General features: G+C 33.4%; 2 protein-coding genes across 3 annotated transcripts; one reads left to right on the top strand and one right to left on the bottom strand.

The window, feature by feature from the left end:
* Window positions 1–13,274: 13,274 nt before the first annotated feature.
* Window positions 13,275–18,430, top strand: LOC140886736 (citrate synthase, glyoxysomal). The gene is made up of 13 exons (XM_073293501.1): window positions 13,275–13,691; window positions 13,871–14,051; window positions 14,715–14,800; window positions 15,007–15,111; window positions 15,538–15,600; window positions 15,759–15,868; window positions 16,072–16,191; window positions 16,267–16,342; window positions 16,504–16,577; window positions 16,686–16,806; window positions 17,483–17,580; window positions 17,692–17,815; window positions 18,092–18,430. Exons 1-13 carry the CDS (start codon window positions 13,443–13,445, stop codon window positions 18,221–18,223), a joined length of 1,539 nt encoding a protein of 512 aa, XP_073149602.1. The 5' UTR covers window positions 13,275–13,442; the 3' UTR covers window positions 18,224–18,430.
* A 1,022-nt stretch (window positions 18,431–19,452) lies between these two features.
* LOC140891555 (uncharacterized) lies at window positions 19,453–22,914 on the bottom strand. Of its 2 annotated transcripts, none has more exons than XM_073300108.1 (8): window positions 22,704–22,914; window positions 22,138–22,360; window positions 21,903–22,040; window positions 21,750–21,828; window positions 20,494–20,562; window positions 20,316–20,382; window positions 19,980–20,036; window positions 19,453–19,875 (listed from the first exon to the last, which is right to left on the bottom strand). In XM_073300108.1, exons 2-8 carry the CDS (start codon window positions 22,294–22,296, stop codon window positions 19,773–19,775), a joined length of 672 nt encoding a protein of 223 aa, XP_073156209.1. In that variant the 5' UTR covers window positions 22,297–22,360; window positions 22,704–22,914; the 3' UTR covers window positions 19,453–19,772. The 2 variants fall into 2 exon arrangements, with proteins under 2 accessions (XP_073156209.1, XP_073156208.1); XM_073300107.1 differs by having other exon boundaries at window positions 22,138–22,351; window positions 22,704–22,912.
* Window positions 22,915–23,261: the final 347 nt, after the last annotated feature.

Raw genomic sequence — 23,261 nt, 5'->3', positions numbered from 1 at the left:
TCAGTAATGGAGCCTAGGACATGAGTGGTACAACCCAGGGAGCAACCCTGTGTACACTGCTCATTCCTAACGGACGTAGACCGTGTCTTACAGATGCCAGTGCCGGTTAACCCGTCGATCGCGGGGCGCTCGACATCAACCGTCCGAACAGGGCTGAGCGGCCCTACATGGCTCATCTCAAAAGATGTACAGACACAATATGATATGCACATGCCGCATAATAATATGACACACAAATGCAACATATAAGCATGCAAAACCCGCTGGCTATCTCAGTCAGTACTTACGTACCTTTCTACAGGCAGTTCCTAGCAGTCCCACTCTAGGTTCCAAGCCTACATCAGCTCTACAATGCAAATACTCATGCATCAATAATTAAGTTCTAAAAGCCTTAACTAAGCTATTGCATACTCCTAAATAATTTAAGAAAACCATAGCTATATCTGCGTCCGTCGTCAGCCCAATGATGACAATTGCCTCAAAACTAGGCCACAGCTCCGCTACGACGCCTAGATCGCTATGTCACTTCCGAAATCTCAATAGGATGCCTAGATTTCCCTAGATCTGATTTAGAAGGCTAAGGAATCGAGATAGAAGAGAGGAAAGAGGTGCAAGAAATAAATTTTCGGACCCTCTATTTATAGACACGGAACGGAACATCCGTTCCTCAACGTTGCGTCTGTTCTGCCTGACGAACGTTGCTTTCAATCCCCATCGTTGCTTCCGATGTCCCATCAAGCGCGTAAGCAATGACGTAATATTTTTGACGTCACGGATGACATCACAGCCAGAACGTTGCTTCCGTTCATGAACGTTGCTTCCGTTCTTGGTCACCCTTCGGGCCATTTCCGATCATTCTGAATCAATTTCTGAAGTCCATTAATCCAAGAGAAACTTTCTTAATCATGTATTAATAAATAAAAATATTATCACATGATTAATTACTCATTAATCATTAATTCTGGATACGGGTTACTATAGTACAAATCCTCTCTGCTGTAGCTCAACGACCGCTACAACCAGGTCTGTCTAGCCTGAGTCCTGCCCCGTGGAATGAGGTGTCCAGAACAAAACCGAGGACGTGAGCATAAAAAACTGAGTACAACAACATGAGTATACAAGTGCTATGAATGCTAATTCAAATGAAGGGTACCCGAAACCTATCTAGAAACATTGCTCAGTCAAAGGTTTCATGGTATGTAGTACGCTGGGCCGTCACATCAGGAGACACTCCCATACCATAAACCCTGTGGGCTTATCACCGGATCCAAAACCATGAAATCCACCCACAAATATTGGGGTTAAGCGACCCCTCTACTGGTAGTATCAATGAAATATAGGCTGAAAATGCCAATGCATGCAGCATAATATCCGTGATATAATAAATGCACATATAATCAATGCCACATAAGACATGCAATCATAGAAAATGCATACTCAATCAGGGTATCTCGGATAGTACGTCTGTACCTCCAAGTAAACAACCTAGTGATACAAGCTCTATAGTCCAAGTCTATAAGCAGACAATCATTGTATCACTATAAATCTTCTAAAAGTTTTAACTAGACTAATAGATACTAACTTAAACTAATTTGAGTTTAGTAGTATACATACGTCTGTCGTTAGCTCACTGATGGCGATAGCCCCACAACTTGGGCACAACTCCTCTACAACTCCGACAGTGCTCTGTCGCCCCTTTGCCCCCGAAAAAAACAACTAAAAGGCCCTAAAACCGAGCTAGAAACAAGAGGGAAAAAGCAGGAATGAGTGAGAAATGAGGAGCTCTCGGTCTCATTTATAGACGGATATTGGATGGTCCGATCTTTGAGATCGGATCGTCCGATCCTTCTCAAGAAAATCCATCCGAACACGTGTCTTGCCATCAGCCGACAGGAGATCGGATCGTCTGATCCCAACCTTCGGATCGTTCGATCTCTGCGTGTTGTCAAATCAAATTCATATCTCTTATCTGAACGCGATCGGATCGTCCGATCCTGACTTCGGATCGTTCGATCTCTTCGGAGCCTCCGAACTCCAACATAGCTTCCGAACTGTTCGGATGGTCCGATCCCTTGGATTTGCTTGGTTCGGATCGTCCGAATTCCCAAACACTTAAGAACTTCCCTGAACCACTTTCGAACGTCCTGAATCCAATTTTTCACTCCTTTAACTCATTTAAAAACTCCTTAATCATGTTTAAAAAAATGAATTAGTTAAATTAATCGTCGAGCTACACTTTTTCTCCCCACAACTAATTAAAGTCTCAAATTTTGTTTACTCCCCCACGGGGAAAATTATATTCTCTAACTTGTATATTTTTGTCCATGTAGTCTGTATTTAATTTTCCGAGTTAGCCTTTTTTTTTTTATCGTAATGCTAACGTGGCAAGAGAAAAAAGATGACCAGACATTTGAAAAATAACGATGAGCCACTAAAAATTCTATATAGCGTGTTCGATGTCACATCAATTTTTCAGTAAAAAAATAATAATAAAATTGAAAGATGAGAAAATTAGTGGGTACATGAACTGACTAATAATAAGACAAATATGAAAAAAAAAATATAAATTATAGAACCAGACCTCAATTTTCTTTCCAAAATATATTCTTATCAACATATTAAAAGATAAAACATTGTATGATTATTTTATTTTTTTCTGAGATAATATATAATAATTATATTGACGTTAACCTTTCTAAAAAAATATAAAAAATAAAAGAGAGTTGGAAATAGTATTATATTCTGTCAGTTAATTTTTAATTATCAGAGAAACAAATTTTGGTGTATAATTGCATTGATGCAATATTTTTCCTGTTTCATAAATCGAATATTGTCCTAAATTAATTGGTTATGGTATGGATTCTGCTGGTGAGTGTGGATCGATTGACTCTTGAAATATAACACTTGAACTAACTACTTATTGCAAATCAAATGATCGAAACACAAACAGGGCGGATCCAAGAATTATGTCAAGGGAGGGCAGTCGGATAAAGAACCAAAGATCACAAATATATATATATATATATATATATATGTAATCACATAAAAAAATCAAAATATAATAATAAAATTTAAATAATATTTTTAAATTTTAAATTTTACTAATTGACCCCTAAGATTTAATATTTTCTGAAAGTTATTGTTATAATAATAACTTCATTCGTTAAGCTAAGAAATATATCTTTTTCAATATAAAAAATTAAAACATATTTTTTTCTCATTAAATTACGAAGATGATTTTTAATAATCTTCATAGCAGAAAATGCTCTACAAACTACAATGGCTACCACCAATAAAATCAAAACCAATGTCAGAAGCTTATAAGCTAATGAATATGTCGTATCTCTTCTTGTTTGAACCATTAGTTTTTAGGTATAAAAAAACCTATTTGTTTTTATGTTTAAAAAATTAGTGCTTGGACCTCAAATTTTTTCAGATGCTAAATAAGTGTGAATTCCATTTTACCCCCTTGTGTTATCACTTAAGAGCATATAACCCCTGTGTAATATTTATTGTCTTACCTTTGTGTTTTAAAATTAGGTGCATATTAGTCCCTATTATGGTGTTTGTTTTTTCACGCGCCTGAATTGCATGTATTCAAGCATTTTTTTTTATATTTTACACCTTTTTTGCCCAAATTACCCTTACCACATATTTTTAACTTTAATATACCAATTTTTACATCTAAGATCTATGAACATGAAGTCCCTCGTAGGGTTATTTTTTTTTGGGAGTTCTTTAGCATGAGCAATAACGCTGCCTTAGACGGTGTAGGCAATCACCCATTACCTCGATTTTTATCAATTTTGTGTTTTTAGGTGTCGTTGAAAAATTTGACTGCCAGCTAGAAGTGACAAATTGTCTAACAAATTCGATTTTTTTTTTTGAAAAAATACTTCTTGATAAAAACTTTTTAAAAAAAAATGAACAAATTTTTGCATATTTTGTTGAAATATATGCACATAAAAAATTTGTACATGTAAGCATTATTGAAAAAATATTAATGAAAATATATAACAAATTTATGCATATTTAATATTTCATATATATTTGTATAATTAATTAAAATATTTGCATAAAAATCGCCTAAGCGGCCACCATCCGTCTATCCCCTAGAAATTTTTAAATTTCCTTTCAGGTCCATTACAATATCAAGCTTGTGCATCGTTTCCTTAATATATGATGTTGAAATCATTATCTCATCGTTTCATCAATCTGTCGATTTTTATAAATGAAAATATGACCATGGTTCAATCACATATGTAGAATATTGTTACAAAAATAAATAAATAAATAAATAAACTCAACATTTGGCATTTGCCTAATTGCTTCGCCATTAGCTATATAATGAATATAATTATCAAAGTTTAATCTGTCAAAGCTTATTTTTCAAAACTCATGCTTTGATATCACCAACACAATGCACTTTTTATTCATTATCACACTCGAATTTTCCACCATGTCATACATAAAAAATATATTAAAATATATATTTTGGAAAAAAAATAGCTTCTCCATTCAAAAACAAAATCGGCCGACACTACCCAAATGTAAGGTTTAAATACTAGAAATTTAACATTTGAGAGACAACTAACCAAAGAGCACCGATTTTCTCTTCTTTTATGACTGTAATTGCTTGATTGTAGAGTTTGATCGTCTTCATTTTTGCCCTAAGTTTCTTCGCTTACCCGAAAATGAGTTTTTTTTTTTTTTTTTTTGAAAATATCAAATGAGGTTTTACGATTAGAGGATGTGTGAGAAAAGAAATAAAAAAATGATATATATCTTGACCATTTTAGTAATTTGACAAATAAGTATTATTCAGATGACAAATGGGGCAAGTGTGCACCTAATTTAAGAACACAAGGACTAATAAGACAATAAATATTATACAGGGGGTTATATGCTCTTAAGTGATAACACATGGGATGAAATGCAATTTGCCCGCTAAATAACGAAGCTTAGCTTAAATTTTCTAGCTCCGCACTTGCGTTACCGTGTTTGGTTCCTAATTTGTCTTTATAAATTTTAATTTTTCAAATAAGGGAATTTTGGTAATTTTTCAAAAAAATTTAGAGGTGAAGCTGCCTCTTGCCCCTTAGTGGAGCCGCCACTGAACACAAATATCATATGCTATATGTGATTTGCTTTTAATCAACCCTCGATAGCTGTTAATGACAAGTGTGATATTTAACAAGGAGTAAAAGATAGTCCTAAATGAGATTAGGAATGTAAACAAAACGGATCAAGTTGAATATGAAGAAAACTTTAAGGCTAGTCTGAATTAGGTATATTTGAGCTTGAATTCGATTCAATTTTTTTTTTCGAATTTGTTTTGGATTAAGGCTCAAAATATTCAAATATATTTGCGAGTTACTCGAAAATAAAAACTCAAAATATATGATTTGGACTCAAGTTCGATTGGAAGAAAAATTGTTTACATGTTCAAGTTCAGATCAAATTCGATAGTTCTATGGCATATAAAATATTTTTCTAGTCAACTCGAAAATCTCGCGAACTCATTAGTTCCTTTTACATCCTAATTGAATATTGTTTGATAGAGCCTTACTTTCCATAAAGCCGACGAGGTCACCACCTTAGGGACCCAAGAGGGGGCCCAATTTTTTAAAATTAAATTATATATATGTTGAGTTGGTGATCCACTGAATAAATAAATAAATATATATCCCTATATTAATAGAAAATAAAAAAAATACCTGATTGAATATTTAATTGTTTATAATTGATAAACTCTGATCTTCTTTTCAAGTTCGTTTGAACAATTTAAACAATATCAAGATAATTTTTGAGCTTTTATTAGATTTTGAGAAGTCAAGGATTGAGGTTTTAACTAGCTTGATGAAGTGTTGTAGCTTCTAATTTTTTTTTAGAAATGGACTTTCAGATATATTAATGGTGATGAAATGTGTTCGAAATTGATTCTCGTTAGATGCTATTTAACAAATAAAAAAAAATTAATATGTTTCAATGTTTAGAAAAAACTAAATGATTTATTCTAAAATACTTATATTTACCTTAAAATTTGTTAACTTACCAATGCTGAAGTACTTTCAATCAATAATACCACATGATAGATTAAATGAGTTAGTTATGTTTGTATATATATTGACAACAAAATTTCACCTCTAAAAAAACTCGACGAGTAGAATTTATGCAATTATTTGAATCATTTATTAGTTTGTTATTGACGTGATTCTAATATATTTATGTATTGTTTATCGTTTTTTTTAAACTGAATTTTATAATTATTTACCGTACAAGGAGGATTCGTTTTTACTTTTTTGCTTCAGGTTCCATCAAACAAAAACTATAACCATGATGATTGCGATATAGAAATTTGAAATAGAACACGAGGTTAATTTGGATAAAGACGGTGAAGATAGATTATATTTATTCTAGACGAGGTTACTCAAACGTGATGAATTCATCTTTTAAAAAAAGTGTTCTCTTCATAATAGTGTATTGTTTCACGACTAGTTTGTGAAACACATTGATTATTTTCTTTCAATAATGAAGTAAAAGTAGGTCTTTTGTGAGACAATCTCATATATCTTTGTCATTTATATGGGTCAATTACTCATATTTATAATAAATAATAATAATTTTTCATCAGTGACACAAATAAGATATCTGTTTCACAAAATCGATCCATAAAACCGTTTCAAATGATTTTTTTTTTTATTTTATGTTGAACAATATATCTTTGAATTCTACCAAAATGCTGTTTTAATCGAAAACAAAAATATCTCCCATTTTCCGGTGTAACAGGGCCCTGGAGTGGATACATGACAAGGTGGAGCATTGTCCCAATTCACTTGCGTACATGAAACATTTAAAATATTAGATGTTTGATATCGACTGGATTAATATTTTTTAGGGTTGTACATGTTGATTTGGACAATATTTTTCTCTCGAATTAGCTTTTTTTTTGCGGTAAAGTTAGGCGTAAATCCATTATTGTAACAAAAAAATTTAATTTACAAAAAAAATTCATTTTTTTAACGTGAATAACATATTTGAAATTCATTTAACTTTTTTTTTTCTTTTTTTGGAGAAAGGTATAATAAATAGTCGTCTGAGTTAAATAGTGAATTCTTTGGAGCGAGGCAATTACTTTCGACGAGGTTGTGCGTCACCGTTGGGACTAATTATAAGTTACGTTCATGAAATATACACGTTTCTTTGTGGCGAATCTGATGGCCATCCTGTTGAATTCTGTGTTTTTATTTTTGTTATTTTTACAATTCAATTTTATATTTGACTTCCCAAAAAAAAATTATATTTCATTATTTCAAAAATTATTGTAAACAGATTACTCTTTCAAAATTTCACTTCGGATCAAATGTTTCCCCTGCGCAATCTTCCTTTTTAGTTAGATCCCAACATATCTTTCCATACATATTAGCGAAATGTAAATTTTGTTTTTTACATAAATATATTGTGTTGATAAAAATTTATCTTTATCGATTTTTTTCTGAAGTTTTTTTCTCATAATAATAAAATATTTATAATAAAATATCATATATGTTTTAAATTTTAAATATTTAAAACTAATAAGTTGTGTCAGTGTTATTAATTTGATGGAATAAATGTTTTAGAAAAACAAAATTAAAATATCGAATGTGGTTATTTGCATCAGGGTATTTCAGAAAGAATCACATAAAAATATTCCAGGAGATCAATGCAATTATTATGTGGTGTTTTTCGTTAACAATAGTATTGGTTGGGTCTTATTTTTGAAATTTGTTAGTTTTGTGGATTTGTTTTGCAATTTAAAGTTTGACATATATATATATATATGTATATATATATATGCCACATTGATTGACATGTGCTCACAGTAAATGTCCCGGAGATCAAAACTTTACACACACACACATATATAAAGTTTTGATCATATGGGCAACCATCATGGGCAACTACGTAAGCAACAGCTGACGTGACACCTTGTACATCTAATGAGTGATTGCCACGTCAGTTGTTGCTCACGTAGTTGCCCATGTGATCGAAACTTTATATATATATATATATATATATATATATATATGAGTTTTATTATGCTGCCCAACAACTGTGCCCAACTCCGTGCCCACCATGTACAATAAGTGAGTTGACCAATACAATAGATGAGTTGACTTGTACATGGTAGACATAGAATTGGGCATAATTGTTGTACATCATATATATATATATATATATTTTGCAATAATTTAAATCTTAAGTGAGATTCTACGAGATGTTGTTCAAACATTTTATGACATAGTGGTTGCCAACCTAGTGATGCCAAGTTTTTGACCCAGTTTTGTTGATGTTGTGGATAAATATATAGCTTTTCCATTATATTATACTTGTTATCGAAACAAATTCAATGTATATGTAAAAATTAATGACAAGTTCGAAACTTAGAGATTTCGGGTGGTGGTATTTTTACTTGGGTTGTGAAATTGAAAATGTGTATGCTAATTTAATTTGGATGGAAAATTAATCAATAAAAATTGGAAGAATATTTAGTTAAATTTGTAACATGTTTTGCCTTAAAAGAAAAAAAAAAAAAGGCAGGAATATTTCTGAAATTTTAAAATAAGCTTCACTAGTACGTACCAAAAACTTAATTACTTTAAAATATTTAACTTTAAATAATAACTAACTAACACGTCATGACACACACAATGTGTGTGTTTGTAAAAAAAATGAAGAAAAATGTTTTTTCTAAAAAAAATTACATTAAAATTATCAAAATTTGAAATTTAAATGATAGAAGATAAGAGATAGGATGAAAATATATTTGTAAAATATAAAATTAAGTGGATAAATGATAGTTTCGGCATTATAAAAAGTTTCATCAATATACAAAAAATTAGTTAGTAATAGTATAAATATTTAACTCTAATTAATAGTATAGATATAGATATAGTCCAGTTAGAGACAAATTGCTTGTGTTTTTGTTTACTTTTGTGATAAGAAATATTTTCACAATGGTCTAATAACATTCAAGACTTTTTACTAATTTTTTTTTATCACATTACTTTTTACTAATTTTTTATATTCCCGTGAATGTACATTTGAACATGGTCCAATCACACGTTTTGAGTTCATTATCGGAGTCTAGGATGTCTGAATTTTCAACCCCTGAAAAAAAAACCAGAAATAGGACAACCTTTGTAAATGCTGTAATTTCTATTCTAAGACATTTAAAGATAGCACTTTATTATTGAAGTTGACCATCATCGTCTCATGATATATATTTCTTTACATGTGAAAAACATCATCAATTATTATCACACACATTTTTTAAAAAATATTTCTCATATTATTTTACTTATAAAAAAAATCAATTTATTTGATATTTTATTGACTTTTCGGAAAATATTTTAAAATAACTCCACCACACTAGCTATTTTATTTATTTATTATTGAATTAATTAAAAATTATTTACCCCAAGTCTGAAAGATGGTGGAAGTGTGACAGAGACAGGAAGGGGCATGACGCATTGAATGGGTACTGCATTCGATTTTATTGCCACCTTTCACAATCATTATTACATCTTCAATTCATCTTCTCTTGAATTGCTTTCATGGTCCCCCCTTCCCTCTCTCAAATTTTGTACAAATTTCACCATTTCTTCATTCTATATTTTGATTGATTCTTGAATTTGAATTTGTGGTCAATTTTATTGACATATTTTTTTTGGTATCCGTTTTGATTTTATGTGCTGCTATAATTCGTAACTAAGTTGTCTGGATTTAGACAAAGGAAGATACATCGCATATATACACACACACACACAAGCATGACCATAAAACAGTCTCGTATTTAGCGTACCACAACATATTGACACACAACTTAATTCGTGCACCTTAGAAAATCACAAATCCATTGTAAGATCCACAGTCGAAACGAAAACCTTAATTCGACGTAAATGTAGTCGGGAAGACTGTTGTTTGCAAGTCGAAAATCCCGAAACAGTATATATATTATGTCATGAAACTCACATATCTCCACAATTATATGATATATTGTCCATCATAAGCCTAAATTTTTATGGATCTGCTTTTAGGCTTTACTTAATTAAAAACTTCGTACAAATGAAAATATTTTTTCATGATTTGGACTTTAGTTGAATTGCCAACAATTTGAAACAAAGGGTGATTGATTGCACATGGATATATATATAACCCAAGGTTATTCTTCACCTCTTATCTTACATAATTGTTCTTCATTTTTAGGCTACTCTTTTAGGAAGAAACCTAAGAAGCAAGATTAATCATCCACCAAGACGAAATTGCACTAAAAAACAATGATGACTCTTTGCACACAAAACCGTTTCCCATAAGACACACACAATGCACAAACTACCATGTACAACATGAAAAAAGATATCCCACGAAGTGAAAGTTGCACAAATGAGAAGAATAACATTATAAAGAAAGCAACTCAAAAGAAACATGAAATGAAGGGTTTTTTTAGTTGTGGTTTGGTTTACAATCATCAAAGTGGAATTAATGCACAAGAAAAAGACTGATCCCCTAGTGTTGTCACTGTTGGAGGTGAAGAATATTGAGGGGATATACATGTGATTAGGGTTCACGAAAAGTTGGGCACATGGGCCATCCAAATTATGTGATTTATATGTTGTCACCATCAAAACATATGGCCTCTAGTGGATCAATGTCTATAGATACGGAAACACTCAAGTTTGTGCTGTTTAAAAGCTTAAGATCACCTAAGTATGTATATAAGGAAATTATTCGTATTTGGAATCTTCATCATCTTGTGCTTATTGTCAAATCAAGTTTGTTTTTCATCCATTTTGTGTGTCATTTGTTTATTGGAAAACGTAGAAATCGTGACTAAAGTCTACAAATTAAGACCAATTGGGATTATAGGATTTGACTAAATTTGTGGTTTTGGTTACGAGAATATCATCACTTCATTAGTATTAACATAATTAGCTTGAAAAAAGCGGCTAAATATGTGACTTAGGTAGTGTTTGGAAGAGCTTCTTGGAAGCACCTGAGAAGCTCTCTCAGTGACCTTAGAAGTGCAACAAATAAATGTCGATCAAAAGTTCTTAAATTTGAAACGATATTTTGTGTTTGAGATCCAATTATAATAATTGACCGTATAACTTTTTTTTTAAAAAAAGGTAGCAGATAAATTAAACCGAATGTAATCGCGACGTCGGAAGGATTTTATTTTTGATATGGGCTGTTGGAATTAATAAATATATAAAAACTTGAAAAAAATTCAAGCAGGAGAGTACAAAAAATAATGATCTTGGGCTCATTTGGATTGGCAGACGTTCTCATTTGAAAGCAAAGATGAAGTAGATATTTAATGGGCTTTATTTGGGCTTCCGGTTGAATACCATACCTTGGGGCAAAGTTTGTTCGGTCCAATGGACTGAGTTGGACCAAATGGTTGAAAAAGATAAAATCAAATAGCAGTGGCAACAAGCACAAGGTTATATCAAAAAAAATAGAAAGTTCAGTCTCGCTATGTAGTATATGTACTTATAAAATGTTTTTATAATTTTTTTAAAAATAAATATGTGTTTGAACAATTTTTTTATAAAAATATTTTAACATTTCAAAAGTAATTTTGTTCATCTTTGTCTTCCATAGTTTCATTCCAAAAGCATCAAAAAACACATTTCAAGTGTTTTTTAAAAACTATACTTGAAGAACACTTTTTAAAAAATATTTTTTAAAAACATTTCACAAAAATTTTATCCAAACACATACTTTAAGATTTTTTTACTTATAAAATACTACAAACGTTTTTAAAGTATACGTCCAAACGGAACCTTAATTTTCAAATTCAGTGGCAGTAGTAGTACAAATTAATGTAAGTCGAACAGAAACCTCAACAATGAAATATTGTCCCACATTGGTAGGATAGAGTACCTGGGAGCTTTTTGTATAGACAAGGACAATCCTCATCTTTTGAGCTAGCTTTTGAGGTGAGTTAGGTCCAAATCTAATTTTTAATAAAACGTGTTTTTTTTCCCATACATCAATATTCTATACAGTATGCGCATTCACAATAAACATTATATTCATTGTCTTCCAAAATGATGTATTTCAAATTTTAAGTATACTCAACTACTAAAATAAATTTCGTGTTCCAAGAATGGCTACTCTGTTAAAAAGAAGTCAGCCCATGCATTTTCTTACTAGTTCGCAAGATATTTAAAATTATCGACTTATTGCGTGTCGTAACAAAGTTTGATTTGTTTATATTTATAGAATTAGAATTGTGAGAAGTCCTATCCAAATCCCCAATCCCAATCCACGCGACGCCAACTGTGCACAATGACGGTTGTTATCCTTTATTAATGTGCATCCCAAGATCCCACCAATTAAAAATTATCAGCAATCCACCCCCACAAATCAACATTATTAATTTTTAAAATCAATTTCGGCTTAATAATTTTGTCGATAACTTTGATTCTTTTAGCTATTTACATCATCATGGTTGGTGTCTGAATTGGTAGAATAGCTAGGTGTTTAATTAATGATAAATATTTTGTTTTTGTCGATATTTTTTCGGACGAATTGGTCATACATGACCTACTCAATAAGATATAATTTGCTAGCTTAGTTTGCATGTCATTACATAAGAGTTTACTCAGAGATGTACTCGGTAAATACTAAATATAAATGTTGCAGGTTTCAATGATATAAAAAAAGGAAAGAAAAAAAAAATTCGTTCACATGTATATGTGATACGCCAGCCACATGTATCCGAGATTTAAGTCATTGAAATCCAAATTACCATGGAGAAAATAATAATAAAAATATATAAAAGACCTCCCCATTTACATATGGATCGATTCAATAATAAACGGGAAACTTATTTTTTGACTTGTATATCTGTGATTCTGGTTCTTATTTTACTGTGTAATTTTTGTTTTCGCTATGTTATTTTATTTTATTATTTTTTTTTTGTGACATGATAACCTACAACAGCTATTTTTCGGTGTGCTCTGGATAAACTTCGGACTAACGCAATAGCCTGCAAACTACGTTAGTCAGGTAAACCATACTAGGCAAACCCTTTGTGACAGACTAATACAAAAAGATGTTGGCAGGAGAATCGACGTAGTTATGTTATTTTAGTCTTTTCTACACTCACGTAGTTATATCATTAATATAAGTTTAACTAACATTTGTTTGCCAACATGTGTATTGTCGAACATATCCTTAGGGGAAAAATTAAAATTGCTAAATCGAGAAATTTGATTAGCCAAAATCTGAATGCAAAATGATTAAAAAATAAACTTTTTCGCGTAACAAAATAAACAGAAGCGGAGTAATATCGGTGCAAATCCCGATGACCGTATAAATACATGATTTGCAATCGAAGCTTGCATTTCTCAAGATTTGCAAGACAATCTCAGAGCAAGTAATCCAATCAAATGGGAAGCGTCGATCATTCTACGGTTGCTCGAGGCCGCTTAGCAGTGCTCTCAGCTCATCTCTCAGCTCCAAATGATAAATCCGGCACCGTTTCATCCGGAATCCTGGAATCTTCCACCTGCTCCGCCGCCGTGGAGCCTCCTATGGATCTCAGAGGATCGCTGTCAATTATCGATCAGCGTACCGGTAAAAGGTACGAGGTTCAGGTATCCGAAGAAGGCACTATCAAAGCCACCGACTTGAAAAAGGTAATACGGAATTGGGCTACGAGGATGTGATCTTTTGTGTTCTAATTATAATAATTATAATTATGCTGCGATTAGTATTTGAAGATTGTTGATTCATGGATAATTGTGACAGATATTGTTTTTGAGTAACATGAAAACGAAGTGCTTTTAAAGATTTATGATTTAAATGAAAATTACAGATATCGACGGGTAAGAATGATAAGGGGCTCAAGCTTTATGATCCTGGATATCTTAACACGGCTCCGGTTCGATCATCAATTTGCTACATTGATGGTGATGAAGGGGTTCTTAGATACAGGGGTTACCCTATTGAGGAACTGGCCGAGGGGAGTTCCTTTCTGGAAGTGGCTTATCTTTTGAGTAAGTGTTAACATTCTCTTCGTTGTTTGTATCTTAAATAATCAACTTAAGATATACAGTTGTGCTTCACCCCGTTTGCTAACTGTCTAATTTTTGTGTGTGTGTGTGTGGATGATTCTTTAGAACTTTGAACTAAGATCTTGTATATCTTTAGTTCAATTTATGCAAAATTCGTCTGCTCAAATATCTTTTTTATGTGGCCACACATGATTTTCTGTGTCCTGTCGATTAACAATCCGTGCATGCATTTGTCACTATATTTCAGACTCTGGCCTTCCAATTCTTAGTACCTCTATTTGGCCGCAATAATTGGCAACTGATTTTTCTGAACTAATGAATGACCTTTTGAACTGCTACTTTGAGAAGAAGAATTTGGTAGAATAACAGGGAAAAGAAGTAATTAGAGGAAGAATGACATTCTGGCTTCTTCTCTGCATGCCTTCCATTCATGACTATTGTGAGTCTTACAAACATAGAAAATATCAGATCAATGCTGTCAACTTCTCTCTAAACTTCCCACCAAGTTCTCCAACTACGTACATAAGTCGTCAACTTCCATCGACTAAGTCTTCTGGTTAAGAATATTGGCACATATCTTTGGCACAACGACACGTATCATACCCATCCTTTTCTTTAGTAAGTTTCTTACCCTTTCTATTGCAGTGTACGGTAATTTACCATCTGAAAGTCAGTTGGCAGATTGGGAATTTGCTGTTTCACAGCATTCAGCTGTTCCACAAGGGATATTGGTACGCTTGTCTTTTTCCCCTCCGTAATTCGATAGGAACAACAAATTTATTGAAATTCTTTCTATCATGCTCATCGATGCCCGAGAATCAGTCATAAATCACTTTTTTCATTTAGCCACCCATATTTTTTTGCCTCCGATATCATTCTAATTGCTGTTGGAAAGACATGATATGTTTGCTCAATGTACTTTCACCATGTTTTGCAGGATATTATACAGTCGATGCCCCATGATGCACACCCAATGGGTGTCCTTGTCAGTGCAATGAGTGCTCTTTCTGTCTTTCATCCAGATGCTAATCCAGCTTTAAAAGTAAGCCATTAGCTTGAGAATCCTAGTTTCTTACTGTCCTACCTCTCCTTTAATTATATATTTTGCACAATCGTCCTTGTCAAGGTGAGAGACTAACTCGCTTCAAAGTGTATGGGGTTTTTTATTACCAGGACCCTGCTTCCAGACCATGGAATGGATACGTTGAAGATACCAACTTTTGGTTATGTAGATTGTTTTCGTGACATTCTGGGCTTTTAGAAATGTAGTTAGGATCAAGATTGCGTAAAATTTCATTTTCTTAAAGCTCTCAAGCTGCTTGCACCCTTCATAATAGTGCACATTTTTTGGGTCTCTTTAAGTCTTATAGATCATCCTCCTGTTGCTGGGACATCTTATCTCCTTTATGGTTTTTTTAACGTATATCAATAAACTGCAATTTGAGTGATTGTTTCGTATTTTGTTTAGGGGCAAGAGTTATATAAGTCTAAACAAGTGAGAGACAAACAAATAGTGCGCATACTGGGGAAGGTGATGTCTTTATTCTTTACTTTTAACTACTACTCTGTTGCCGAGTTCATGACTAGATATTGCTATTCTTGTGACACAGACTATTGTTTCTGCAATTTTTGTCGTATCTATAATGACTTCTTGTGGTGACAGCACTAATAGACATTCTAATAATGCAGGCACCAACTATAGCTGCTGCCGCATATTTGAGGATGGCCGGTAGGCCACCTGTTCTACCATCCGGCAACCTTTCATACTCAGAGAACTTCTTATATATGCTTGATTCATTGTATGACCTATTTTCTACCTTCTTTCCGAACCGTTTCAGTATATTAGATTCATTATGTCGATTTACCTTAATACTTTCTGTTTTCACATTTTTTTCAAGCCAAGGGATTATTCATTTAAACGCAAAATTAAATTGGCAAATATGCTATATTTTTTAAGCCTAAGGTGCCTTATAACTGGAGGTTTTCGGTATGCAATGAACAGGGGCAACAGAACTTATACACCAAATCCTCGACTTGCTCGTGCTCTCGATATTCTTTTTGTATTGCACGCAGAACATGAAATGAATTGCTCCACTGCTGCTGCTAGGCATCTAGCTTCAAGGTTGTATCGTCTTGTTTGACTGAGATGGAGAAATCATTCTTTCAAATTTTAACTAATGTTATCTTGCATGGTCAGTGGTGTCGATGTGTATACAGCCCTTGCTGGAGCAGTTGGAGCCTTGTATGGTCCCCTTCATGGTGGAGCCAACGAGGTACGGAGTATTTCAGTGCTCTTGTAGCTGTTCTTCGGAAACTTTGGCCTTTCGTCGGATGGGAAAAGAAGTCTATAAGTAAATAAATATGTAGCAAGGAGTCCCATGCTTGTTTACACTTGCCACCCTGAATGGTGTCTCTTTTCTTGTGTACGTTATAGGCTGTGCTCAAGATGCTGGGTGAGATTGGAAGTATTGACAACATACCAGAGTTCATTGAAGGTGTAAAAAATAGGTTGGTATCCCAGTATCTTTCCATGGTGGTTACCTTTCGTGCGAGTACAAATTTTACTATGCAGGATTGACTTTAAAACAAATGACATGTTTGTGAAAATAAACTCAGGAAGCGCAAAATGTCTGGTTTCGGGCACCGTGTCTACAAAAATTACGATCCCCGAGCAAAGGTTATCAAGAAACTTGCTGAAGAAGTATTTTCGATTGTTGGCAGGGATCCTCTAATAGAGGTGGGTTCTGTGAATTACAAAAGTGAATTTAGAGTTTTATTTAAACGAACGGGAAGTGCTACATTCTATGATAAACCTATTTGCAGCCTGTTTGACATTCTATAATGAGTTCTAAAATGAAAGCTTAAAGTGCTTAAAAAGTAGTTTTCTTTTGTTCTAAACAGAAGATTGAGATTCATTTCATATCAAAATTAGGAGGATATATTGCTCCTATTTTTTTCCCGATTTTACATGACAATAACTGACAAAGCGTCTGAAGTATTATACTTGCGTGCAAGGACCTTCACCACCTTCTTGATTATCACACCAAGGACCAAATGGTGCAATGGCCAACTTTGTCAGGTTATAAAAATAAAATTATGATCAGCATGGAGGATGGGGTTGGTTGGCTGTTCCAACCAGGTCCTAGGTGGGCACTTTTGACTGCTAAATGGAATGGGACTTCATGACCCCGTGCCTCTTGTTTTTTCATGTGTGCAAATGTCATAGATGTGATTGCCATGTGGATTCTTGACTTACATTCATGTGGATTACACAATGGTGGTGTCTTCAGCCTGTGGTTGCATGTTATGCATCGATCCGATAATAAATTTGGAATAAATGATATTCGCATCATGAAACACTTCTCTGCATGGTTGACACAGATTCCTTTTTATCAATTTCATGTACTTTTCAGGTGGCCATGGCTTTGGAGAAAGCTGCCCTATCAGACGAATATTTTGTGAAGCGGAAGTTGTATCCCAATGTTGACTTCTATTCTGGTTTAATTTATAGGTACGTGCAGAAATTACCTGTCTTTATAAATTTTCCCGTGTCGTAGGTACAAAATCTTTTGTTTTGATAGTTAATTTTACATTGATGTATATTATCCATGACTTTTATCAGGGCAATGGGTTTTCCCACAGAGTTCTTTCCTGTTTTGTTTGCAATTCCTCGAATGGCTGGTTATTTGTCCCACTGGAGAGAATCCCTGGATGATCCCGACACAAAGATAATGAGACCAGCACAGGTTGTGTATTACCTTACATTTTTCTTTTAGTTCTTCCCTGGGCTTTTACATGTCAAAATTTTCAATCTTTTCTCCTAGTTCTCAGCTTATATAATTATATTAACCTTTAGCACGTCCCGGTGTCATTATGTTAAGCCAATTAACAAGAACAAAAATGCTTTTTACTCTTCGTGGTACCTAGCTCATACCTGTAAATATCACTAGGGAAACATGGAAGAACCAAGAAGATATCTGCTTTTTCTCATCGGATATTGATCCTTGTTTTGTAATTTCAAGGTGTACACCGGTGTATGGCTACGACACTACATGCCCCTAAAAGAACGGATGTTGTCTGCAGAAGCTGATAAACTTGGTCGAGTGTCCATCTCGAATGCAACAAAGAGGCGACTGGCTGGATCCGGAGCCTAGGTTCGTTACACATCTACAATAGATTATCCGCATTTAATAAGTATCAAAAGACTTTGGTGCGTTGGGAACCATCAGCTGGGATTAATTTTGTCATTAGAAGGGATTTTGGCTGATTTGTGTGTTTTAGATGCAGAATAAGATACATATGAGTTTGTAATCACAGCATTTTTATAACGAACTTAATAATCATCTGCATGTTACTGTTGATATGCATGTTAGTTATTGAGCGGTGGAGATTCATTCATATGACGCATCTGCGTGGTCGGACGGACTCAGGATTTTATCTTTAGTTTTCCATCGAGAGCTGAAATTTACACGAAGAAAAATTATTGATGAAAAATCGATATACCATTTATATTATTTAAGCTCATATTAATTAAAACCATTAAATAGTTCTATTTGTATTTATAATGAATAAAGAGTTGTAGATGTAAGTTATATTACCAATCAATTTCGTAGTCTTCAACCGTGTTCTAAAAAACGTGAGAAACATCACTTAAAGCACGATTGAGTGTGAAGTACTAATAAAAATTTTTGTTTTGGGAAAAAACGTGAAAAAAGGCGGTCAACTTTTTGTTTGATAATATTACGCGCGAAAAAACGTAAAAAAAAAAAAAACACAAATAATTTTGAAAAAAGTAATTTTTAAAAATAATAATGAAGTTATTTTTATAAAAATATTTAAATTTTAAATAATAAATATTTAATAATATATGTTTTTTAAACAAAAAAAAAAAAAACTTAAAAGACATCGAAATAAAAATTGCCACATCGAAATAAAAATTTTCTTGCATAATTCATTTCTTTGCTATCAAGAGATAAAACTCAACCCAACACAAAAGTTTTCGTAATTTTTTTTTTAGTGGTCAACACAAAAGTTTTTACCTCAAATAATTTGTGATTTTGAGATTATGAGATTTACGTATTTTGTAACTTGAAAATTTATGTATTTATTTTTAAAATTTTTAAGTTTATAATATGTTATTTTTCTATTAATCAACTTAATATAATTAAAATAATACCAAAAATAAAAATCGATTTTTTTTGTTTAAGTTTGTTCTAAACTCACTTAATATTATAAAATTTGAAGCTTGATCATGACGTACTTCACACTTTTTAAAACCATCGTTTTCAATAAATTGGGCTGAAACGTCAAAATTTGGAAAGTAGAAATAAGTTAAATTTTAAAACCAAAAACAACAATTTGAAAATTTGAAATGGAAATTACACCATATGGCCAAACTTCTCCGTCCAGCCCCCCATATCAGCCGTTTGCGCCATTATAATTTATATGTAACAAATATGAACTTTGTGCATTAAAATATAGACTCAGGTAGTGTTTTGAAAACTTCTAAGAAGCATTTTTCAACTTGTTTTTAACAAAATTTTAAAATTGTGAAATTTTATTTAAAAAAAGTTGAAAAATGCTTCCTAAAAACTCGAACAAACACTACCTCAATCACATGTAGTTTTCTTTGGGTACAAATAACGGTTTACGTTTGGACAACTAACATTTTTCAAATGAGACTCCCAAAGTCTCAAATGTAGCCTAAATCCTCTTTTGAACTGGCTTAGCCAATTTGGACAAAGAAGAAGCAGCAGCTAACCCAGAATACGAACTTGGTTTCTTCACGGACGGAACACTGAAAGAACTGCATTGGCATAAAAACATCATCATCAGAAACTCTAAAAAATAGAGATCAATGATCCAAGTGTGTGTGATTATTGAGAGCATTGTGATTATTGAGAGCATTACTTGTTGCTCCTGTGCACCGCCTTATTCTTCATTGCTGCTAAGTTCTTAACCTCATGGCTGCCGTGACAACAAGCACAAAAAGACATGTAAGAACGTGGCCAAAGATAACTTACTTCGATGCAGAAATGATTTTTGTCAATGTGTCATTCAAATCCCATGGAATGCAAACATGCAACTCGAATGTAGATCTTGAAATCAATAAGTTCAGAGTAAAGGTTAAGCCACTATTAAAACGAAAATGGGACCAATGTCATTGCAAAATATTTACCTAATTTGTGAGCGAGTATAAATCATACTACATCAGAATGCAAATAGTCTACTACATCAACAAGTTACCTGTTGAGGAATTCCAGCTTTGCCTTCTTCATCAAGCCACTCTTAGCATTGCAGATGCTACTTCCACCTATAAATGATTTCTTACGCATCACTTAATTTACACACTATTATTTCTGAAGCATTTCAAAACCATATAAAGAAGCATTAATTCATCAAATAAACCGAGGGGAAGAAATACTTTCAAAGCTTCTTTTTCTGCTTGAAGGTGGAATCTTTGTGCACAGCTGAACTTGTCGACTTTGTTTCCCTACAAGATAAGTAGTCAACATGAACAAAAGTTTAGGATAGTGCTCAAGAAGCACCTACCCAAGAAATAATGAAACTCGTTTTAATAGTTTAATACTTGAGATCAGTGTCAATGTTGGTGCGGTGGAAGCTACACATTAAGTTGAAGGAAGCTGTTACATCAGCTACTTCTTAGTGGAATTTGGATGGCTAAAAATTAAGCGGTATGCAAGCAAGTAAAAGTAGCAGAATAGAGATTTTATAACAAGATTATAACGATGGAACTAGATGGAGGGAAAAGAAATTCAAGTCAATCATATGTGCACAAAATGGTGAAGGTTTCAACACAAAGAAAATAGTAATGGAAACATAAAGATGGTTATCATAAATGGCAAAGCGCCTCCATTAGGTATAGAGTATAGACGACGATATCCAGAACCCATAATTGATAATTGATAAGAATTAAAAGGCTTCATACAATCAGTGTTTTAAAAAGCGTAGCGTTGACCCAAAGAATTTATTTGTCTTGTCATTGCGTAGCGTAGATACCATAGCGCATAGCGTAAGCTATTCATGCACGTCTATTATTTAATTAAAAATATAAATATACTTATATAAGGAAATAAGTGAGACGTAGTCATGAAATCATAATGATTAATCTTTTTCTTTACATGCCAAAATAAATCCATCCACAAATCAATTTTGTAGACATTTACAACCAATTTTAATTCAACAATCTGCCAAGAAATTGAACCCAACAATCGACCGAAAATCACCCAAGAATGCGGAAATTTACACCTGAAATCGGCTCTAGGGTTTTTGGTTTGGGGAGGGGCTTTGAGTATTGGATGTTATTTTTGACATAAATCTGCCAAATTTGGGCCTTTGAGTTCTGGCCCAAATAGCGCAAGCTATGCTCAAAATAATGAGATAGTGCACGTTATTTGGGCGAATGAGCCTCCCGCTGACAAATTGTGTCGCTATTTATGGAGATCGCAAAGGAAGAAGCGCTATGTAGCGCTCAATAGTCACTCCCTAAAATGCGCTATAACGCGCTGTTTAAAACACTGGATACAATTGACCCCATCATGGTGCAAGACTATGCAAAGATGAGGCCAGGTTAAGTGACTCCATTTTCTAGATGTGTCCTATATTTGCGAGCATAAAACCAAAATTTGGAAAGTTAATAAATATGAAAAAACCGCTTACTAGCATTCTCTTCTTGATATCTTTTCTTTACCCGATCAAGAGACTTTTGTGTCGCCTCTTCTCTTTCTTTAAGCTTTGCCTGCATAAAGCAACACATCAAGAAGGAAAACTCTGCAATTACTCATAAACAAGTAGGCAGAAAAAGTGAATTACCTCATACAATTGTTTCCATTTAAAGACCACTCGTTTCTGTCTCATCCTCTCAGCCACGATATCGACACTTTCAGTGCCAAATTGGCGCATGTAAAACTTTTTCCACAGCTCATCAGTTACAGGGCTTAGATCTCTCCCCTGCAACAACACCACAAAGTTCAGGACATCATTTAACCATAAAAAAAAATGTAGCAGCATATCTAAAAACAGAAAATGGATGGCAAATAAATATTACTTCTGTACTGTTCTCAATATGCATCAATTGGTCAACTGTACAGTGGGGTAGAATGCGGTCCAAGAGATAACTGTCTGTCTCTCCAACATCTCCTAGATATCGAAGATTATCTATTGCCACCTGAATGCATAAATCAACTAAAGAAGGTACTTTCTGCATCTTCTTTGAAGTTCTCCCCGAAAATATTAAACGCGCAGTTGTCCCCTTGCACCTCCTGCAAAAACTAGTTCTTTTCAGATTCCTTCATGGATCGAAACCAATTGTTCTGTAGATCCAACTAGAAAGTGATACAATAAAGCCCACCGAAAAATACCAACAATCAACAAGCCACAAACGAAGAGAGAGCCGATAAAAATCTCATTCATCATCAATACAACTAGTCGATCAATTAACAAGAACCTAAACACCATTCAACAACCCGACTGCACAAGAACCGAATCGGATCAGATTGAATTGCATCAAATAGTTAATCATCAAGAAACCCAAAAAGGAAAAAGAGAAGAAAAAAAAAAAAAGCAATCACACACACTACAAAAATAAAAATAGTAATCAAGAATTACAGATACCTGGTCGTCCACGGACAAGATGATAACGTAAACAGCCTCCGATTGCACAATTCACTTCACGGAGATATGGGCGCAAATATGTAGGATAAATCTGTGAAATCTAATATTCATAGATTTAGATAATTTTCTGAAGGATAAATAAAAGAAAAGTGGGTGAAACAATCATATATGGCGTCAAAAGAACGGGGACGTATGATTTGGTTGGAATCTTGGCCGACGCGTATGGGCCCAATGGGTTTGGACATGAAATGAGATACGGGGAACTGATAGGTAGCAAATGTATAATATAAGTTTGTTGCCGGACTCTATGTCAATTTTTTTTTTTTTTTTTTTTTTCTGTTTTTCACTTTTTAATAAAATTCTGTCATTTGTTTGAGATCGCTATTTATGTCAAAAACATACTGGTTTGCTCTCAAATATTTTCAGGACCCAAAATAAATTGTGCAAATCGAAGTAGATTATCTCCGGTAGGGGTGCAAACGAGTCGAGTCGAGTCGAGTACCACACTACTCGAGCTCGAGCTTGACTCATATTTAACTACTCGAGCTCGATCGAGTA

This window comes from Henckelia pumila, chromosome 3, assembly GCF_033568475.1.
Source record: "Henckelia pumila isolate YLH828 chromosome 3, ASM3356847v2, whole genome shotgun sequence".
In the NCBI taxonomy this organism is placed as follows: Eukaryota; Viridiplantae; Streptophyta; class Magnoliopsida; order Lamiales; family Gesneriaceae; genus Henckelia; species Henckelia pumila.
Note: the sequence above shows the minus strand (reverse complement) of the source record. Positions and strands in the feature narration are given on the sequence as shown.